This window comes from Mytilus californianus, unplaced genomic scaffold (assembly GCF_021869535.1).
Source record: "Mytilus californianus isolate M0D057914Y unplaced genomic scaffold, xbMytCali1.0.p SCAF_1, whole genome shotgun sequence".
In the NCBI taxonomy this organism is placed as follows: domain Eukaryota; kingdom Metazoa; phylum Mollusca; class Bivalvia; order Mytilida; family Mytilidae; genus Mytilus; species Mytilus californianus.
Genome location: NW_026262581.1, coordinates 108,314,765 through 108,335,653, shown reverse-complemented (window position 1 = coordinate 108,335,653; position 20,889 = coordinate 108,314,765). Strand labels below are relative to the sequence as shown.

At 32.3% G+C, this 20,889-nt stretch overlaps 1 protein-coding gene across 1 annotated transcript in view; it reads right to left on the bottom strand.

Moving 5' to 3' along the window:
- The window catches only part of LOC127729639 (calcium/calmodulin-dependent protein kinase type 1-like), a 92,297-nt gene that overhangs the window by 16,443 nt on the left and 54,965 nt on the right, over positions 1–20,889 (bottom strand). The window contains exons 5-7 of the mRNA XM_052237497.1: positions 16,854–16,977; positions 15,331–15,406; positions 1,852–1,964 (exon numbers count right to left, since the gene is read on the bottom strand). Coding sequence (XP_052093457.1) covers positions 1,852–1,964; positions 15,331–15,406; positions 16,854–16,977 — 313 coding nt within the window. The remainder of the gene's footprint in view (positions 1–1,851; positions 1,965–15,330; positions 15,407–16,853; positions 16,978–20,889) is intronic.

Genomic DNA, 20,889 nt, shown 5'->3' with positions numbered 1-20,889 from the left:
TCAAAAATGTGGTGCACAATGAATAACCCGTGTAGCGGGTTATTTTAAAGTGTGCACCACATTTTTTATGTTATTTCGAATAGACAGAAAAAATATTAAAGTCATTTCTTATAATTTAATTCCAAATTCCATTTTAAACCGGAGTAAACCATGAAAAAACGTTGATGACGTCACGGTTACATGACAAACTTATGTCTATGAGCTGATAAACAAAACAACGTCAGCCAATCAGAAGACGCGTTACATCAAAATTAAATTATTGGTATATCAACCTCTGTTCATTATCTTTTGGAGTGAAACAAAATACATTTAAATGTCCTGTAATGTCAAATGAAGCAATCAGACAGAAAAGTGTCCTGATGTTACATGTGATCAAGTAAATAAATGTAGTCTTAGAAGTTCATCTACAGCAATCACTAGACTGTTAACCGTGAGGTTGTGAGTTCTAACCTGCTAGTTGCAGAATTGTTTGACTCTGTCCTTAATTGACTTGGATTGCCTGCTTTCCTGCTGGTGGTTCTCTCAAGGCAATGCAGCTTCCTCCACCAATAAACATTGGGTACCACAATATAGCCAAGAGTGCTGTTATACACCATCAACCAATCAAACATAATTTGAACATGAATTACCAGTTAATCATGTTTCATGATGTAGTTAGTTTCAACACTTTTATATGGCTAGATTCAGTTAATTACAAGAATCTGTGTTCATAGGACATCATGCCTCTCTCACACTAAATTTCCATGTTAAGTGAACCATGAAAACAGGGTCAAAATTATAATTTGAGATATAACTTTAAAAGTTTACATCATACTGAACATGTGTACTACGTTTCAAGTTGATATGACCACACTTCATGGTAAACAACCTTAACCAAAACTTTAAACTTAACAGGATGGACAACGGATGGATGTTCCTTCATTGAATGGTGTACCGGTCAGATCTGCATACAAAAATAAGTAAATTACCAATGATATGATGAACAGGTATTTCCCTGATTGAGCTAGATTGTGACACCCTATACCATATCTTAGTATGATATGTGATATGATATGCTGGTATCTCCCTGATTGAGCTAGATTTGTCACCCTATACCATGATATCTTAGTATGATATGTGATATGATATGCTGGTATCTCCCTGATTGAGCAAGATTTGACACCCTATACCATGATATCTTAGTATGATATGTGATATGATATGCTGGTATCTCCCTGATTGAGCTAGATTTGACACCCTATACCATGATATCTTAGTATGATATGTGATATGATATGCTGGTATCTCCCTGATTGAGCTAGATTGTGACACCCTATACCATGATGTCTTAGTATGATATGTGATATGATATGCTGGTATCTCCCTGATTGAGCTAGATTGTGACACCCTATACCATGATGTCGTAGTTTTATTTGTGATATGATAAGCTGGTGTTTCCCTGATTGAGCTAGAATGTGACACCCTATAGGCCTATACCATGATGTCTTAGTTTTATTTGTGATATGATATGCTGGTATTTCCCTGATTGAGCTAGATTGTGACACCCTATACCATGATGTCTTAGTTTTATTTGTGATATGATATGCTGGTATTTCCCTGATTGAGCTAGAATGTGACACCCTATAGGCCTATACCATGATGTCTTAGTTTTATTTGTGATATGATATGCTGGTATTTCCCTGATTGAGCTAGATTGTGACACCCTATACCATGATGTCTTAGTTTTATTTGTGATATGATATGCTGGTATTTCCCTGATTGAGCTAGATTGTGACACCCTATACCATGATGTCTTAGTTTTATTTGTGATATGATAAGCTGGTGTTTCATGTTTATGATATAAAAGTATACCTGATTCTGATATGTCATCCCAGTAAGGTGAATCAAATTCATATTCTGCTTTTAATATCTGTTGAAATAGGACTGAATCATTTTCGTCATAAAATGGTGGATACCCACACAATCTGTAAGTATATATTAATAATAAATGAGCATCTGATCTTATTATAACTATAAACATTCAATCTCTGATGATAATGGTCATCTCCTTATATAATCAGCCTTTCATTCATTGTATATCATCAGGTGCTGTCTTTCTCTAGCAACTAAAGTACAGTAGTCTAGAAATGAACTGATTTCTAGAAAAACTTTAAAAGTATAAAAAAACAAATTTAATCACCACAACACCACCTTAAAAGAGAATGGAACATTGAAACTAAAAATTTTAAGTTTTCTGATTGATTAGTTTGAGTACACAATGTTTTGTCTTTTCCAACATTTCACCAACCTACTTTATTCATTTATTTCTTGTCGCTCTGGGCAAATTTTCTAGAAAAAAGAAACACAATTTACAGAAGTTCAATTTTGATATATATATACATGAATAAAATGAAATGTTGGGTATATGTCAATAAAACAGCAGGCAAACAATACATCTATAAAATTTGGTGACTCTTGACCAAAAGAAATGAAACCCTGTCTATAATGAGTAAAGATGAAAGTTGTAATGCTAAAAGTCTTTTGATATGAGGTCCATGACTCTTGATCCCAAAATGGAGTTCAAGATAAAAGATAATACTGTAAACCAACTAATTTTCGCAAATATTTTCGAGATATTTGCGAATAGAAAAATAACGCGAATATGAATCGTCGCGAATATATAAAACTTGGATCTTTCCATATTTAACCATGTCAAGTTAATTTGAAAATCGTGAAATTAAATCGCCGCGAAATTGGCTAAAAAGGACTAAACGCGAAATAAAGTATCCGCAAAAATAAGTTGGTTTACAGTAATCAGGTATCTTTCCACCACTATCTAATTGTAGAAAAATACATGAATATTGATGGTAAAAAGTGTCAATTTCATCAAAAATTCCCAGCATTGATCTGGATCAGAAAAATTGTGTATAACTGGTAGTTATTTTCTCTTATTTTATACAATTTAATCTAGTCTGTCAAGATAAAGATTTCATTGATATAAGATTTTGATTTTGAAACTGATGTTTCGGTCATATAACATATTCAAATTATCCTACATTTTATTAGTTTAAACCCCAAAAATGTATAAAAATCAGTGGTCAAGGTCACAAAAACAATGAAATCAAATTATCCATCTAGTGAAAAACTTCATTACAGAAATTTCTCAGTTGAATATTCTCATTTGTCCAGACATAGTTTAACAGGATGCTGAGACTGGGTAATGTAATTTAATGGAGTTTGATGGAAGTTTGCTCTGTTGAAAATCAAAATACAGTGTATGAAAATAAAGATGTAAATGAAAGAGTATATTTTATATGTAATGATATGATTTAGGACGAGAAAAAAACATGTTATATTTATCATGCTCCTTACATGCAGATTTGCATTATTTCTTATATAGTGAAGTAATGAGATGAACTTTAGATTTTTATATTTTATCTGATGATGACAATTGGTCTATTTATTTCAAAAATAACGCGTATTATGATATGGTTGCCAAGACCTGCTTTAATATTTAATATTACACATTCTTAGAGTGAAGTTCCTTTAACCAATTGTTATATTATAGTTTTGTGCAAGATATATTTTACAGTCTCTCATAACTTTTAATAGAATGGCACTTGTATTTTATCTTTGTAGATTGTTTGTTTTATATTGTGTATATACTTTTTGTAAGTACTGTATGTTTATGTATTACAATTGTTGAGACTCTAATATATTATTGAATCTGAATTAGTGATAAACATCAATATTGAGTTGAACAACTTTACCTTTCTTCAGAGAATCTAATTGTGATAATTATCAATGTTGGGCAAACTAATTTTGCAATTCTTATGAGAAAATAAATATGACAATTATCAATGTTGGGCAAACTAATTTTGCCATTCCTATGAAAATAAATTGCTTCGCCGAGCGCAGCTGGATACGACCATAGAGGTCCAACCCTGGACAGTTTGGGCAAAAATGAAATGGACACAATATTCGTGATTGATACAGGTCTGAATTTGGATTGTAATTAAATATTTGACACATAATAGGTTTCTGACACAGAATAACTGTAGTCAAAGAACTTACAATTGGTTATATGATTTGAATTTATATTCAATTTTTTGCTTTTGTGCAACACACTATGCTGTTGCGAATTGACCACTCCCCCCCCTTTTTTTTGCAAACAAAAAAAAATATTTGAAGAAATTTTCTTTTAAATTTCTGAAATCTGAAATGTGAAAAGATTGTCCCCCTCCTCACAATTTCTTTTTTACCCCCCCCCCCCCCATTTTTTTTCACCCCCCCCCCCCCCTTTTCCAAAAAAAATAAATGTGGATAGTGTCCACATGTGGACACATGATGCCCCCGCTTGCATATCATATAGTTATAAAGGGACATAACTGAAGAACGGTAAAAGTGACGCTACCCAAATTTGAACTTGATCTGAGTTTTGTGGTAATAAGCATTGTGTGTAAGTCTCATAACATTTGGTTGAGGCAAACTAAAGTTAGGAAACGGAAACAAAAAATTTGTACTTGATCTTAGTTTTGTGGTAATGAATATTGTGTATAGGTTTCATAATGTTTGGTTGGGGCAAACTTAAGTTACAGAATGGAAACTAAAAATTTTGCAATCTTTCGATTTATAAAGGGGCATAACTCAATAATGATTAAAGTGACACTACCCAAATTCAACTTGATCTGTGTTTTATCAGTGGAAGTCAAAATTAAACATTGCATTGTATAAAGCATTGATTGTAGTTGATTCAACTATAATCATGGACAGAGGAAGATAACTCCAATTTTAATAAAATTACATCATATATAGAAGAAAATAAAAATTTTGCAATTTTTCCATTTCTAAAGGGGCATAACTCTAGAATGGTAAAAGTGACGCCACCAAAATTCAAACTTAATCTGTGTATTGTGTTTATAAGCATTGTGTATAAGTTTCATAACATTTGGTTGAAGCAAACTTAAGTTAGAGATTGGAAACAAAAAATTCAGCATTTTTTCCAGTTGTAAAGGGGCATAACTCTAGAACGGTAAAAGTGACGCCACCAAAATTCAAACTTGATCTGTGTTTTGTGGTAATAAGCATTGTGTATAAGTTTCATAGCATTTGGTTGAGGCAAACTAAAGTTAGAGAACAGAAACGATAAATTCAGCAATTTTCCATTTGTAAAGGGCATAACTCTAGAACAGTAAAAGTAACGCCACCAAAATTCAAACTTGATCTGTGTTTTGTGGTAATAAGCATTGTGTATAAGTTTCATAACATTTGGTTGAGGCAAACTAAAGTTAGAGAACGGAAACCAATTTTGGGACGTACAAACGGACAAGGGTAAAACTTAATGCCCCCTCTGCTACGGCGGGGGCATAAAAATGGCTAAAATTAATATTCCTTAATCAGCATTTTTAAATAGTAACTTCTAAAAATAAATTGACAGCTAATCACCTAAAGACAATACAACATTTCTTTATACATAATTTAAAAGCAGTGTAAGGGAGGTAATCCAAACATAACATTGCACTTTCTTTTAAATGTCCATTAACCAGTAAACCCTTGTTTTCCCCCCTTTTTTTCCCCTTATTCCTAAACGGTTTGAGCCATAACCCCCCAAAGAAAATCCTAACCATCCCTTTGTGGTATGGAAACTTGTGGTATAATTTCAGAGAGATCCATACACTGTTCCACAAGTTATTGTCTTGAAACTAGAAAAATGCTTATTTGGGCCCCTTTTTGGCCCCTAATTCCTAAACTGTTAGGACTATAACCCCCAAAATCAATCCCAACCTTCCTTTTGTGGCTATAAACCTTAAATTTCATAGATTTCTATTTACATTTACTAAAGTTATTGCCTGGAAACCAAATGTCTTCGGACGACGCTGACAACCATGACGTGATACTAATATACGACCGCAAAAAATAATCAAAGCGTGAAAGCGCTGTAAAGGCAGTTAATTACAGGTTGTGTGTATTTTTAGTCCAGTTATATCATTATCTTGCATAGTACATTGTACTTATCAGAGGTGGCTTTCAGTATTTAAGATTTAGAGTTCTCTAATGATATTGAACAAGTTTTATGAATGTCATATTCTGAGCACTATATGAAGGCGATTGTTCTCACTTGTTTATGAACTAGTGCATTATGTCCAGTTTGTACCTTTTTTATCTATGTTTATAGTCAAATACTGTTTAAAATAGTTTGGCATTTTCTTTTAAGTAATAAGTAAATGTTATCAACTGTATTTTATTCAACTTTGCAAATGTGGTTTGTTACTGGTAAGTACAATGTATGGATGATAGTCGTTTCATTGGCAATCATAACACATCTCCTTATTTATATAATGATCTATATTCAACGACCTCAGGTACAAAAAAAATGTATGTAACTAAACTATGATGGGAAACCTTTGACTTCTTTCTTTAATATAAACTTTTGATTTGGTACCATAGAACTATGTAGAATAAATGTACATTGCAACATGTCAACTCTTTCAATGACAATACTTTTTTTAGAAACTATAACTCCAAGCAAAATTATATTTCCAAGTATAAAGTAATTTATGAATGAAACAAGATTGCACACGCTGAAATGTCTCGCCTTCTTTACTAATCATTGATATTATGTTGATAGTCCTAAATATAAAGCTTTATTACAACTGTCACATAAACTTAACATTAACCAAGTAAACTAAACTTTGACCACTGAACCGTGTAAATGAGGTCAAGGTCAGATGACACCTGCCAGCTAGACATGTACACCTTACAATCATTCCATACACCAAATATAGTAGACCTATTGCATACAGTATAACAAAAACAGACCAAAACACAAAAACTTACCTATAACCACTGAACCATGAAAATGAGGTCAAGATCAGATGACACCTGCCAGTTGGACATGTACACCTTACAGTCCTTCCATACACCGAATATACTAGACCTATTGCTTATAGTATCTGAGATATGGACTTGACCACCAAAACTTAACCTTGTTCACTGATCCATGAAATGAGGTAGAGGTCAAGTGAAAACTGTCTGGCGGGCATGAGGACCTTGCAAGGTGTGCACATACCAAATATAGTTATCCTATTACTTATAATAAGAGAGAATTCAACATTACAAAAAATCTGAACTTTTTTTTCAAGTAGTCACTGAACCATGAAAATGAGGTCAAGGACATTGGACATGTGACTGACGGAAACTTCGTAACATGAGGCATCCATATACAAAGTATGAAGCATCCAGACCTTCCACCTTCTAAAATATAAAGCTTTTAAGAAGTTAGCTAACACCGCCGCCGGATCACTATCCCTATGTCAAGCTTTCTGCGACAAAAGTCGCAGGCTCGACAAAAAGGAGTTCTTAATTAAGTAATAAACTGATTCGCTGTGCGCAGCTGGATACACCCACAGAGGACCAACCCTGAACAGTTGGGGCAAAAATGGACACAATATTCAAGCTTGATACAGGTCTGAATTTGGATTGTAATTAAATATTTGACATATTATAGTTTCTGAATAAATGTAGTCAAAGAACTTGAAATCGGTTATATGAATTGAATTTATATTCAATTAAAGATTTCTTGCTGTTGTGCAATACACTGTGCTGTTGCGCAATACTTAATAAATCTGTTGCCAGACTATAAACAAATAAAGTTCAATTTCTTCTCAATGTCATATTTGAAATTTATGAAAATCAATAGGGAGATTACATCAATAGCTATAAATAATTCACCAAAGTTTCATGCGAACTGCTTAAAGCATTTTTGAGTTGTTGTCCAAAAACTGGAAAATCCCCCCCTTTTTAATGAATAAAACCCCATAACTCAGAAATGTAAAATCTAAAATTTATAAAATTCTAAAGGGAGCTTACGGATTGATAATTTAGTCTTAGATGCAAGATTTTTTTATCAGTTGTTTGTGGCTTTGAACTAGCTGTCAGTAAATGCGAGTACTCTCAGATCTGTACTTAGTGTCTTTTTGTTGTTTGGATGTACAACTACCGGGCCACGTCCACTTGTATTTGTATTTATCCATCTGATGAGTTAAGCCTCTTTCAACTGATTTTTATAGTTCGCTCTTATATTGTACTGTTACACCACTGTCCCAGGTTAGGGGGTGGGTTGGGATCCCGCGAACATGTTTAACCCCGCCACATTCTGTATGTACATGTATGTGCCTGTCCCAAGTCAGGAGCTTGTAATTCAGTGGTTGTCGTTTGTTTATGTGTTGCATATTTGTTATTCGTTCATTTTTTGTACATAAATGAGGCCTTTAGTTTTCTTGTTTGAATTGTTTTACATTGTCATTTCGGGGCCTTTTATAGCTCACTGTGCGGTATGTGCTTTGCTCATTGTTGAAGGCCGTACTGTGACCTATAGCTGTTAATTTCTGTGTCATTTGGTCTCTTGTGGAGAGTTGTCTCATTGGCAATCATACAACATCTTCTTTTTTATATTTACATCAACAGATATAAACAATTCACCAAAGTCAAGGTGAGACAACAAAACTTAGTTGTAAGATCTCTGAAATTTTTTACACGGTACAAGTTTTTCTAATTGTTGGAGATTGTATGGTGACAGTAACACCTGTAACTGCTTAACCCATTTCTTATGCACTTTGGTTCTATAAACTCACTGAATATCATACCACATCTCCTTATTTTTATATGCATTACAATTTACATGTGCATGTAATTGTAAATAATATTTATATATATATATCAGAACAAACTTCATTGCGTCACTTTTATTTATGCATCCTTTGGCACAATACAAGTTCTAAAATTACACAACATAAAACAACTAAATGTTATTTCAGATGAAAGTTTTGTTTCAGTTCCATTCATAGGATTTATTAGAATTTTGTATGTTTTGCCAAGTCCAATAATTAGCTCTATGTGCACGTGTTAATTGGAGACTTTTCTATCCTGTATAAGAGTTTTGGAACGAATTCTGTTTCTTTTTTTGAAAAAAGTGAGCAAACAAATCTTGCACATTTAAACCTTTGTCTGCCATCACACTGTCACCTGGATCACATAATTGAACTATTCTACATCTTTCAACTATTTCACAGTCACTGGTACAACCAACATATGCATTAGAGACATAGTTGACTAAACCACCAGGTGTCGAACATACAAGTATTTTCAGTGTTTCTGTTTTTATATGATGAAAAGGTTGCCTGAGCTCTAGGAGCTTTAGGTTTTATCACGGGATATTCTGTGCTGTCAATAATAATCCAAGTTGTAGGAAACTTTAATTTGAAGTTGGATGGCGAAAAATACCTGACTAAACCACTAAATGGCCAAGTGTTAGCCTCACGCCACTGTTTAGACATAAAAACAATCCATGTTTACACAATATTCTTAACACTAGTTTCAATCTAGAATCTAGACAGTTCAAAGTTGGTTGTATAATGCATCAATTTCATCAAAGTCATAAAAAAACTGATTTTCAAATGACACCCTATCAATTTGAAAATATATGTATCTCAAACAATGTGCTGTTGAACCAAGTGTGTTCAAAACAAATAAAAATTTAGTATACAACTCTAAACCGGTATAAAAATGCATGGCTGTGTCACGTGTCTTCATTTCAAAATTCTCTGCTGAAAATATAGGCATTGATGGTGTTTGCGTAATTCCATCTGTGAAGCTCAACATTAGCTCGGCAGTTGGTGGTGGACAGTCATAAATCCTGTCTGCAGTATGAATTACTTCTTCAGGAAAACCAACTTTACAATCAAAACTTTCCTCTAGATTTCTACTACAATATTCATCAAGTTTAGTTCTTTTGTTTTCACAGGAAACTGCCCTGATTTTTCTTTTTGCGGATGATTCAGTCTCTTGCTTGGTCCAGGAAAATAGGCTGGGATTGGCAGTAGACTTAAGTCTCTGTATGGTGGGTTTGTGCCCTGAAAAAGGTTATAAAACATTAGTTTTTTTATAATTAAATGAACTTCCATTAGCAATGCATACTTTGTATGGAAGCAAGTTAACTCGTACCACGTAAACTCGTACCAACGTAAACTCTTACCACTGGGAAGTCGTACCAATCAGAACTCGTACCACTGCAAACTCGTACCATTAAAAATATATTCAAAAATACGAAAGTTTTATGATTTTTTTTTTGGTAAACTAAATAAAAAAAGTTGAATTACTTGAATTTTATACTAGATTTTAATGAAAACTTAGACAAAAATACGAATGTTTTATGATTATTTTTTTTTTAAGCTTTATACAAAAAATTAAAATATCTTTGAAATTTATACCAGATTTTAATGAAAACTTAGACAAAAATACGAATGTAATTTCTTAATTACCATGCTAATAAATATATTAAATTCCTTTGATTGTGTGATTATTGGTTGATTATTAACTAATCAACTTGGTTTTTTTTTATCTTTGACTAATCAACTTGTATAATCATATAAGCATGGTCATATTCTGCTGAAATGTGCTGAATATTGTATAAAAATAAATTTCATACTTTCTAACTGTTGGTCATAAACAATTTTAAACCTTTAAAACACAATCAATAAATTCTTTCATTAAATAAAATTCCTTTTAGAAACAATAGAAAAATACCCAAATCTATTCAATGTTACTGATTTGGAATGATTAAAAATTAAATCAAATAGTTGTCAGTAAAAGTTTAAAAAAGAGTCTATTCAAGGGAGACAACAAAGCCAATCTGCCACGGTTTTCTCTATCCAATTAGACAAGGAAAATTAGCTACAAATTGGCTATTGTAATTTCAAATTATATACATTTTACAGACTTAAGAGGTATTGAGTGAAATTAAAGTATATATTCATCATTAAACACCATTTGAATGCATTTAAATAAGTTGGTACGAGTTTACAATGGTATGAATTTACCGTGGTACGAGTTAGCAGATGTACGAGTTTGCATTGGAACGAGTTTTTGTTTAGTGGTACGAGATAACTATAATTCCTTTGTACTCGTAACCTGGCAAAATATAAACTAGATTTATTCATTACAATCTGGATAAAACTATGTTAGCCTGATTCAATGTACATCAAAATGTATGTTATGTAAATCCAAAGGACAAACAATGAGAGACGTATGCAACAAACATACATTGTTTGTACCTAAATAACTATAATATAGATGAGAGCATGTCATTGTTTTGTTCCTGTTAACATTGTCATTGATATTTTTCAAGAAAGTCTATGAGGCATAGCTTATGCATTCCTGTCATTACTACATAAGCATAATTACTGCTAAAATAATTCTCAGTATGATATACCTCTTGTAAGAAATCATTATAATTGTAGCAAGCACCAAAAAATCTCAAACAGATCACATTGAATCGTAATCCAAAAAATTATGACGTCTTGAATTAACCACCCCCTTGTATTCTAAAACGATAATTGCGGTTGTAAACAGACTTTGGTTTATTCGCATGGCGATTACATATATAACTATATATTTTAAAAAGAAAATAGAGTTTTACCATGATAGTTTCCTGCACGTAGTCTTTTTCAGTAAAATGTGCCTTGCAAACAACAGCTGATTGAGATGGACTCCACGATTTCATCGTGTTCTCGTCCAATCTGCGTATGGGCCATGGCGTTGATCCAACTTTTCCTTCTTTTTAAGTCATTTGGAAATGCATGTCCTCCTCTTAAATGACATCCAGGTACACAACAACAAGTACTTGGCATCGTTAATTAAAAATGCAACTGTAATAGTTGCACAGTGCAGAATCCGGAAGTTGAAGTACAGGATCGGCTACCACGGCGCCACCTATTCAGGAACGATAATTTGCTACTTTATATAACTGCGAAATAACAATAACGTTAGACGGGTTCGCGTGCATAAACAGAAATGCGCTTTAAATTGTATAATATAATTCATGTTCAGTCGACCTTTAATTATTATATCAACGACTGAAATGATTTATAAACATCTAGATTGCAGATAACACTCGAAATTAACCCGACCTCTTTCCACAAGGAGTTCAAATAATTCTAGTTTGTCAATCGGTTGACTGCTTATAATGTAAAATACAAATATATCAAAAGTTTTTAAAACTAAGAAAACACAATGATCGTTTCTCTATTTCCCAATGTAAATGAAATGAGACAAAAAACATTTTATACCACAATAAGAAGAGGAGAGAATCAACATTTTCCGGATCTACTTGGAGCTAAATGACCCCCCACGTAGATAAGTTGGATATCGCGGAAAGAAATATTAACACGGCAGCTAGAAAGGCATTAAAGCACTGCCTTTAAAAATAAATGTGACAATTATCAAAACACCAATCTCAAGTTGTTTTTTATGAATGAGTTACACCGGTTGTCAATCAGTGTAAACGTCATCGAGTAATCGGTCCTACGTTGAAGTAATTACATTAGCATTGTGACATAGCAACTTTCCAGGAAAGTCCACAAATTCAAAAGTCTTTTATTTGGGTCGAACCACAATTTCATAATTCTTCAAAGAATCTAAATGAGGCAATTATCAATGCGAGGCAAACTTAATTCACCTTATTCAGAGAATCAAAATGTGATAACTATAAATGTGGGACAAACCAATTTCACCTTCTTCAGAGAAACCAAATGTAATAATTATAAATATGGGGCAAACTTATTTCACATTCTTCAGAGAATCTAAATGTGAAACCATAAATGTGGGGCAAGCTTATTTCACCTGTCTTCTGTAGAAAATCGAAATGTGATAATTATAAATGTGGGGCAAATTTCACCATTCTTCAGAGAATGTAATTGTGATAATTATCAATTTGTGTGCATGCTGTAAAAGAATACATGTATCACTAGCAAAACTTCAAACACAAATTTTAATTATTTTTTGTTTATCCTGTTCTATTTCTAACATTAATTTCTAAATAACATCACATATAATGATCAACTTATTTCTTAATAAAATGCTTCGCTGAGTGCAGCCTGATACGACTGCAGTGGTCGAACCCTGAACAGTTGGGGCAAATTTGGACACAATATTCAAGCTTGATACTATCTGAATTTGGATTGTGATAAAATTTTTGACATAATATAGGTTTCTGACACAAAATAAATGTGGTCAAAGATCTTACAAATCTAATGCGCAATACTGTGCAATTGAAGATTTCTTCTTGAAACTTTTCAAAAATTTGAAATTTTGAAAATTTTGAAAAAAAATATGAACCCTTTAAAAAAAAAATTGGAACCCCCCCCCCCCCCTTCCCCCCAAACTTTTTGAATCCCCCTTTTAGCATTAACAATCAAACTCAATTGCAGTCTTTCCTTTGTAGTATGGAACCTTGCAGTACAATTTTAGAGAGATCCATACACTTAATCACAAGTTACTGTCTGGAAACTAGAAAAATGCTTTTTTTTTAACCATAAAAGCCCATTTAAATACATCATAATAGTATTAAAATAGAAAATGACATCATAATCATGGCTAAAATTAAAAAACCTTCATCAGCAACTTTTAATAGTAATATCTAAAAATAAAATTCCTTCATCAGCATTTAAAAGTAACTTCTAAAACTAAATTGACAGCTAGGACTTTTCAACCATAAAAATCCATTTAAATACATCATAAAAGTATTAAAATAGAAAATGACATCATAATCATGCATAAAATTAAAACACTTTCATCAGCAATATTAAATAGTAATATCTAAAATTAAAATTCCTTCACACACATAATCATGGCTAAAATTAAATAATTTTTAAAATAGAAAATGACATCCTAATCATGCCTAAAATTAAAAATCCTCAATCAGCAACATTAAATAGTAATATCTAAAAATAAAATTCCCTCACATACATAATCATGGCTATATATAAATTACCTTAATTAAACATTTTCAAAATAGTAACTTCTAAAAAAAAATTGACAGCTAATCACATAAAGACAATACATTTCTTTATAAATAATTTACAAGCAGTGTAAGGGAGGTAATTTGACAATATGTATTTGAATTACCTCCCTTACACTGCTTTAAATTATGTTTTGTACTTAAGTAATTGTCCATTAACCTTGAAACCCTTGTTTTTCCCCCTTTTTTGACCCTAATTCCTAAACAGTTTGAGCCATAACCCCCCAAAACAAATTCTTACCATCCCTTTGTGATATGGTAACTTGTGGTATAATTTCAGAGAGATCCATACACCATTTCACAAGTTATTGTCTGGAAACTAGAAAAATACTTATTTGGGCCCCATTTTGGCCCCTAATTCCTGAACTGTTAGGACTATAATCCCCAAAATCAATCCCAAACCTTCCTATTGTGGTCATAAACCTTATGGTAAAATTTCATAGAAATCCATACACTTAAACAAAAGTTATTGTCCGAAAACCAATGTGTCTTCGGACGACGACGTGATACCAATATACGACCGCAAAATTTTTGCGGTCATATAATGAGTCAATTTCACAAAATTTTCATCATTAAAACACAAAACAGAAGCTTTTTTCAGTTTCAATTATTTCTGACATAACTCTGCATTTTAAAATAAAATATTTCATAAAAATTCAATCAGATACAAATCCAGGAGAATTTTTGGAAAAATGGGCGTTACTGGTTGACCATTAAGATGGCACACTGTAGACTATCAACCCCTTATTAACACATTCTTGTTTAATGTCAAGGTTATACTGTGATACCCAATAACTACAGATTAACACATACTTGTTTAATGTCAAGGTTATACTGTGATACCCAATAACTACAGATTAACACTGTTTAATATCAAAACCTACTTGTTATAAATGTTTGAATTACTTTATCATTGCTTCAATATTAAAACATTCTCTCTATATATGTTTGTATAAAGTTTCATATGTGAGTGTGATTAATCTGTGTTATTGGTTATAGATTGTCATATTGTGAAACACCCAATAATGGTTTTCTTGAATTGTATTAGTTTTGACTGGGTCCTACAACCAGAAGCAGCTGTTCTATAGCCATGAATTCATTCTCAAGACATCAGGCAATTAATTTCTGTAAGCTTGGAGCCTTTTTGAACAGCTCATACCTCTGTCTTTGGTATCTAAGAAAGAAAAAGGAGTGCATCCCACAATACATGCTGATTTTTTTCAAATTCTATTCAAAGTATGTTTTCCTGTTCAAAACACTGATTCAATCTGCCAAAATGAACAATGAATTGTCAGGACAACGAAACATAACTTTGTCTAAATATCAATACTTTCTAGGTATCTCTGTAAGTAAGGAACACTTCAGAACCCCTAAAAAATTATGTTTAATGCCTAACCTACAGATATATCTAGAATCTCCAAGGAGGAAGAATAAAACATTCCAGTACCAGTAACTTTGACTGAGTTGTTATTTATACAATTTTTACTTATACTCACAAAATATAAGCTATAACACCTATTGACCAACAATCCACTTCTTTACCATAAGGTAACTGTGCTAAAACCTCAGGGGCTGTAAATATAAAGAAACTAAGTTTTATAATCTGAAAATTTCTCACAAAGTTGTAATAAAAATGTAACCCTCTAAAACATCAAGGATTTTATTTCTCTAAACCATAAATCAGTATTGTAAAGCAATTTTCCATGTCCAACAACCACAATTCATGCAAAAATGGCTCAACCAGGAAGAATTTCAAATTGAGAAATTGTGCAGAAAACTGATATTTTCAAGCAATTTTCTTTGTCAAAGGACCACAACTCCTGCAAAAATCACTCACCCAGAACAAAACTCAAATTCAATCTGTAACTTTTTATGATAGGACTATAGACAAAACATCTAATAAATTGACTCAGTCATTGACTCAGTCCATTAAGAAAAATTAAATTTTAAAGCAATTTTCTGTCTGAAGACTAATCTTCTATTCTATTTCCATTTATTATAGGAAAATTCAAAGCATAGTTAAATGACTCAATTAAAATGAGAGATTTGAGCTTTGTACTGACATGCTTTTGACAATATACTGTTGAAACAGGGATATGTCTCGCCTGTCAGCATAATATTCAGAAAAAGACAATTTGATGGACAGCAACATTGCTAATTAACTCATAGTCGCTGAACCATGAACTAGTGGGATGGGCCTCAAAATGGTTGAAAAAATGAGATGTACAGACAGTAATGTAACTTTATAAAAAATATTGTCTACTGTAAGTAATTCCTATCAAACTAACTAAAGCAGAGGTCTTAACATTGAAAATTGCTTATTCATGCAAAGTCGCTGGACCATGACCTAGGGAGCATGGCCTCAAAATAGTTGTCAAACTGGTATAAACTGATAGTAATGCAACTTTAAAGAAAATATCATTAATCTATCACAAGTAGTTCCTATCAAACTAACTTAAGCAGAAAACTTAACATTGAAAATTTCTAATTAGTTCAAAGTCATTGGACCACGACCTAGGGGGCAGGGCCTCAAAATAATCATCAAACTGATATGTACTGATAGTAATGCAACTTCAAACTATCACAAGTAGTTCCTATCAAACTAACTTAAGCAGACAACTTAACAATTGTTGATGCCTACAATGACCATGACGACATTGCCAGAAAAGCAATACCTATGTCTCGCCTTCAACAACTGTTGTCGCAAGCTAGACAAAAACTGATTAGAATTGGCTATTTGTTCTTTTGCTTTATAGTTAATGCTGGATGGTAATTGTAGTTTCCAAGAAAAATTACATAACCATATACTGATTTTAGTATTCATTCGATATATTGCACATTTCTGGAATAACTTTCATTGAGTGAATTTGTGACCAAAAGTTTAGAAAACCACCTATTACCCTAAGGTCAAATTTTCCAGAGGAAGCAAATCATAAGCTAATTTGTTATTTTCCCCTCCGGTAACTGGTTTTTCTTTCAACAGGTTTTTCTGTTCCTTACAAGCAGCAACCTTACTAACCCACATATCCTGGTGTTCCACAGGCTGTTGCCATGGTTCCTGATTCTTCCGTTTTTGATAAACCAAAATCACTTATCATTATTTTGGAATCTTCATCAGGACTGTGATACAACAAGTTTTCAGGCTGAAATATAATATATATTATTAATATAAAGATCATAGAACTACTAATATGAAAGGCTATTTGTTTTTTTTTAATGACTCATTAATAAACACATTTCATGATGTCCTTTTAACATCTTGTCTTTTAAAAAAATGTCATCTTGACATCTTTTAATACATTTTAAAATATCATCTTGAAATTTAGATCAATTTTTTTAATATCATTTTGTAACCTTTATCAATTTTTGTTAATATCATCTTGAAACCTTTACCATATTTTTTAATATCATCTTGAAACCTTTACCAATGACTTTCTAATGTCAAGACTCAAACTCTTTACATGGCACACATATCTACACTAATATTCTTGATAATTAATGCAAGACTCAAGCTATACTTTGTCTACAAGCTTTAACCTACTCAGAAGACTAAAGCCAAAGAATTTTTACTGATTAAAAACATAAAAACTTTCAGCAATAACATTTGACTGAACCCATTGTTTCACTACAAAATTAATGCATATGATCAGATAAGAAGGAAACAAATAAGGTCTGACCATCCCCATTTGTTCTTTGAATAGAGTACCATATATCTTGTGAAAGTTAAGATTCTGACCAGTCCAAATTTAGTCTGTCTCTGGAGACCATGTTTTCAATGTAAATTTTTATATCAAATGGCTAAAAGGTTCTGAATTTACAGTAATTAGAGGCTCCAAGGAGCTGTATTGGTCAACTGGGGTCTATACACATAATACTGAAAAATGTTTCTCCTATTTCAAAAAAAGCATGACCTTTTTAATAAAATGCTCCGCTGGGCGCAGCTTGATACGACCGCAGAGGTCGAACCCTGAACAGTTGGGGCAAGTATGGACACAACATTCAAGCTTGATACAGCACTGAATTTGGATTGTGATTAAATATTTGACACAGCATAGGTTTCTGACACAGAATGAATGTGGTCTAACAATTTAAATTTTTTTAATTTACCTATTCAAAACATATCATTATTATTTGCTTTTATGTATAAATCAGAAATAACCAATTTAAAATGGAAAATTTTAAAGAAAAAAAAATCCCCCCTCAAATTTTTTGAACCCCCTTATGATTCCCCCATCACCCCCAAACTCAATCCCAGCCTTCCCTTTGTGGTATGGTACCTTGCAGTACAATTTCAGAGAGATCCATACACTTGAACACAAGTTATTGTCTGGAAACTAGAAAAATGCTTATTTTTGGCCCCTTTTTGGCCCTTAATTCCTAAACGTTTTGGGCAATTACCCCCAAACTCAATTCCAGCTTTTCCTTTGTGATATGGAACCTTGAAGTACAATTTCAGAAAGATCCATACACTTACACACAAGTTATTGTCATGAAACTAGAAAAATGCTTGTTTTTTGCCCCTTTTTTGGCCCCTTATTTCTAAAATTTGTAGGCAATTACCCCCAAAATCAATCCCAGCATTCCCTTTGTGATATGGAACCTTGTGGTACAATGTCAGAGAGATCCATACACCAACACACAAGTTATGTCTGGATGTTACAAAAATGCTTATTTTTGGCCCCTCTTTGGCCCCTAATTCCTTAACTATTGGTACCATAACCCCAAAAATCAATCCCAACCTTCCTTTTGTGGTATTGAACCTTATGGTAAAATTTCATAGAGATCCATTTACTTAAACTAAAGTTAGAGTGCGAAAACCAATGTGTCTTCGGACGACGACGATGACGACAATGACGACGCCAACGTCATACCAATATACGAGTTAAAAAAAAGAAATCTGCCTTCTGAAATCCCATTTTGGAAAAAAAAAAAATTAAGGAGGCGTTCAAAGATACAGATAATGAAACAAAGATACTGGTTATGAAAGAAATAATATCATACCCTATCTGGTTTGAGGTCATCTACCCAATTCATGCCAGAAAATGAAACAAGAGTGCACACTCTGAAATGTCTCACCAGTTTTACTTACTGTAAATTCACAAATTATTGCGTGCATTTATTATTGCGATTTTGTCACTTTAGCCTAAAATGCGTTTTTTATTTTTGCGATAGTGAGAAAAATCCTGTTTAATTCATATAAAAAATTTCAAAATGCGAGTTTAAATTATTGCGATTATAACCCTGTCACATTTTTCGCAATAATAAAAACATCGCAATAATTTCTGAATTTACAGTATGATTAAATTTATGTTGAAAGTTTGTAACATGAAGGTTTTACTACAAGTATCACATAAACTTAATATTATAAATGTTCTATGATAATGAGGTCATGGTCAGATGAACTAGGCCATACAGACATGTATACCTTACAATCACTCTATACACCAAATATACTTGACTTGTTGCTTAAAGTAATTGAAAAACAGACCAAAACACAAAAACTTAACATTGACCAATAAACCATGAAAATGAGGTCAAGGTCAGATAATATTTGCCAGACAGACATGTACACCTTACAATTGTTCCATACATCAAGCATAGCTGACCTTATTGCTATTAGTATTTGGAAAACCGACCAAAACACAAAAACAACATTGACCAATGAACTATGAAAACGAGGTCAAGGCCAGATGATACAGACTAGACTGACATGTACATCTTACATTCATTCCATACACCAAATATAGTTGACCTATTGCTTATAGTACTTGAAAAACAGACCAAAACATGAAAACTTAACATAGACCAATGAACCATAAAAATGAGATCAAGGTCAGATGAAACCTGCCAGACTGAGATGTACCCCTTAAAACCATTCCATATACCACATATAGTTGACCTACTGCTAATAGTATCCACTTGAAAGTTTTAGAGCAGAGGATTTTTTTAACACTGTAAGATAAAGATAATGACCATGGACACCAAAGGAATGGCAAAATCTTACATGGACCTGATCCAAAGAAACTTAGTATTAAAAGTGAATTCCTGCTAAAAATAGCTTTAATGTCTAAAAATATGATAACATGCTATATGTGTAGTATGTTTTTTAAATTTTTTGCTTCTGAGAAATGATAACATAAATCAGTGTTATTCTAAAATTTGAAATAATGAGAGTTGGTAGTACAATAAATCAAAAGATGACTGATTGAACAGACATCTGGAAACAAGTTTATTCACACTTAATATGTAGTTTTATCTCAAAAGACGCAGTCTGCCTATTTTATCTTATAAGGCAAAGATGTCAAGCTTACTCAATAATAAAGTGTTGATTGAAATTTATTTTTGTCTCCAAGGAATCAGAGTAATAAAACTAGATTAGTTATAATGATATCTTGAAGTTATATTGAACAGGAAGGAAGGGATTCTGATTTAATTCTGTACTTGATAGTTAGAACTTGGTGTTACAGTTCTATTTTCTCCTAAGTTTTTCTTTTTTTCTAGAATGATTTACTCTATCCAAATTTAATTTAATCTCATTAAATGTAACAGAACTCCAAATATGATTCAAAATATTTAAAAAGTGTGAATCACTTCTATTTGCTATAATATTTTCAATTGAATATAAACAACTTCCAAAAACATAATTAGCCCTAACACCTATCAGCATATTAGAACTCAAATTATTTCTCCCACCACACAATTACTTCCTTCATTACTCATTTCCTTGTTCATTTTAACAACATTAGAAATGAACAAAATAATTGTTGCCAAGAGGTTAAAAAAAAATAGGGTTTCCTCTGTCCTAATAAATACTAGACATTTTTATTTTTATTCTTTGTTCTCAAAATACACTTTGACATAGACCCTAGGGGTGAAATAATGGATCAATATCTGATTTTTTTTTAATCTTTTGTTATATAGTGTATTATATGCTTTGGATGCATTTTTCAATTTGACTTTGGTGGCATTATTATGGTTTCCAAAACAATAACAATGTCTAGACAAATCGGATACTTTGAATAACAATTATCTAGAATATCAAGACTTTCTCATAT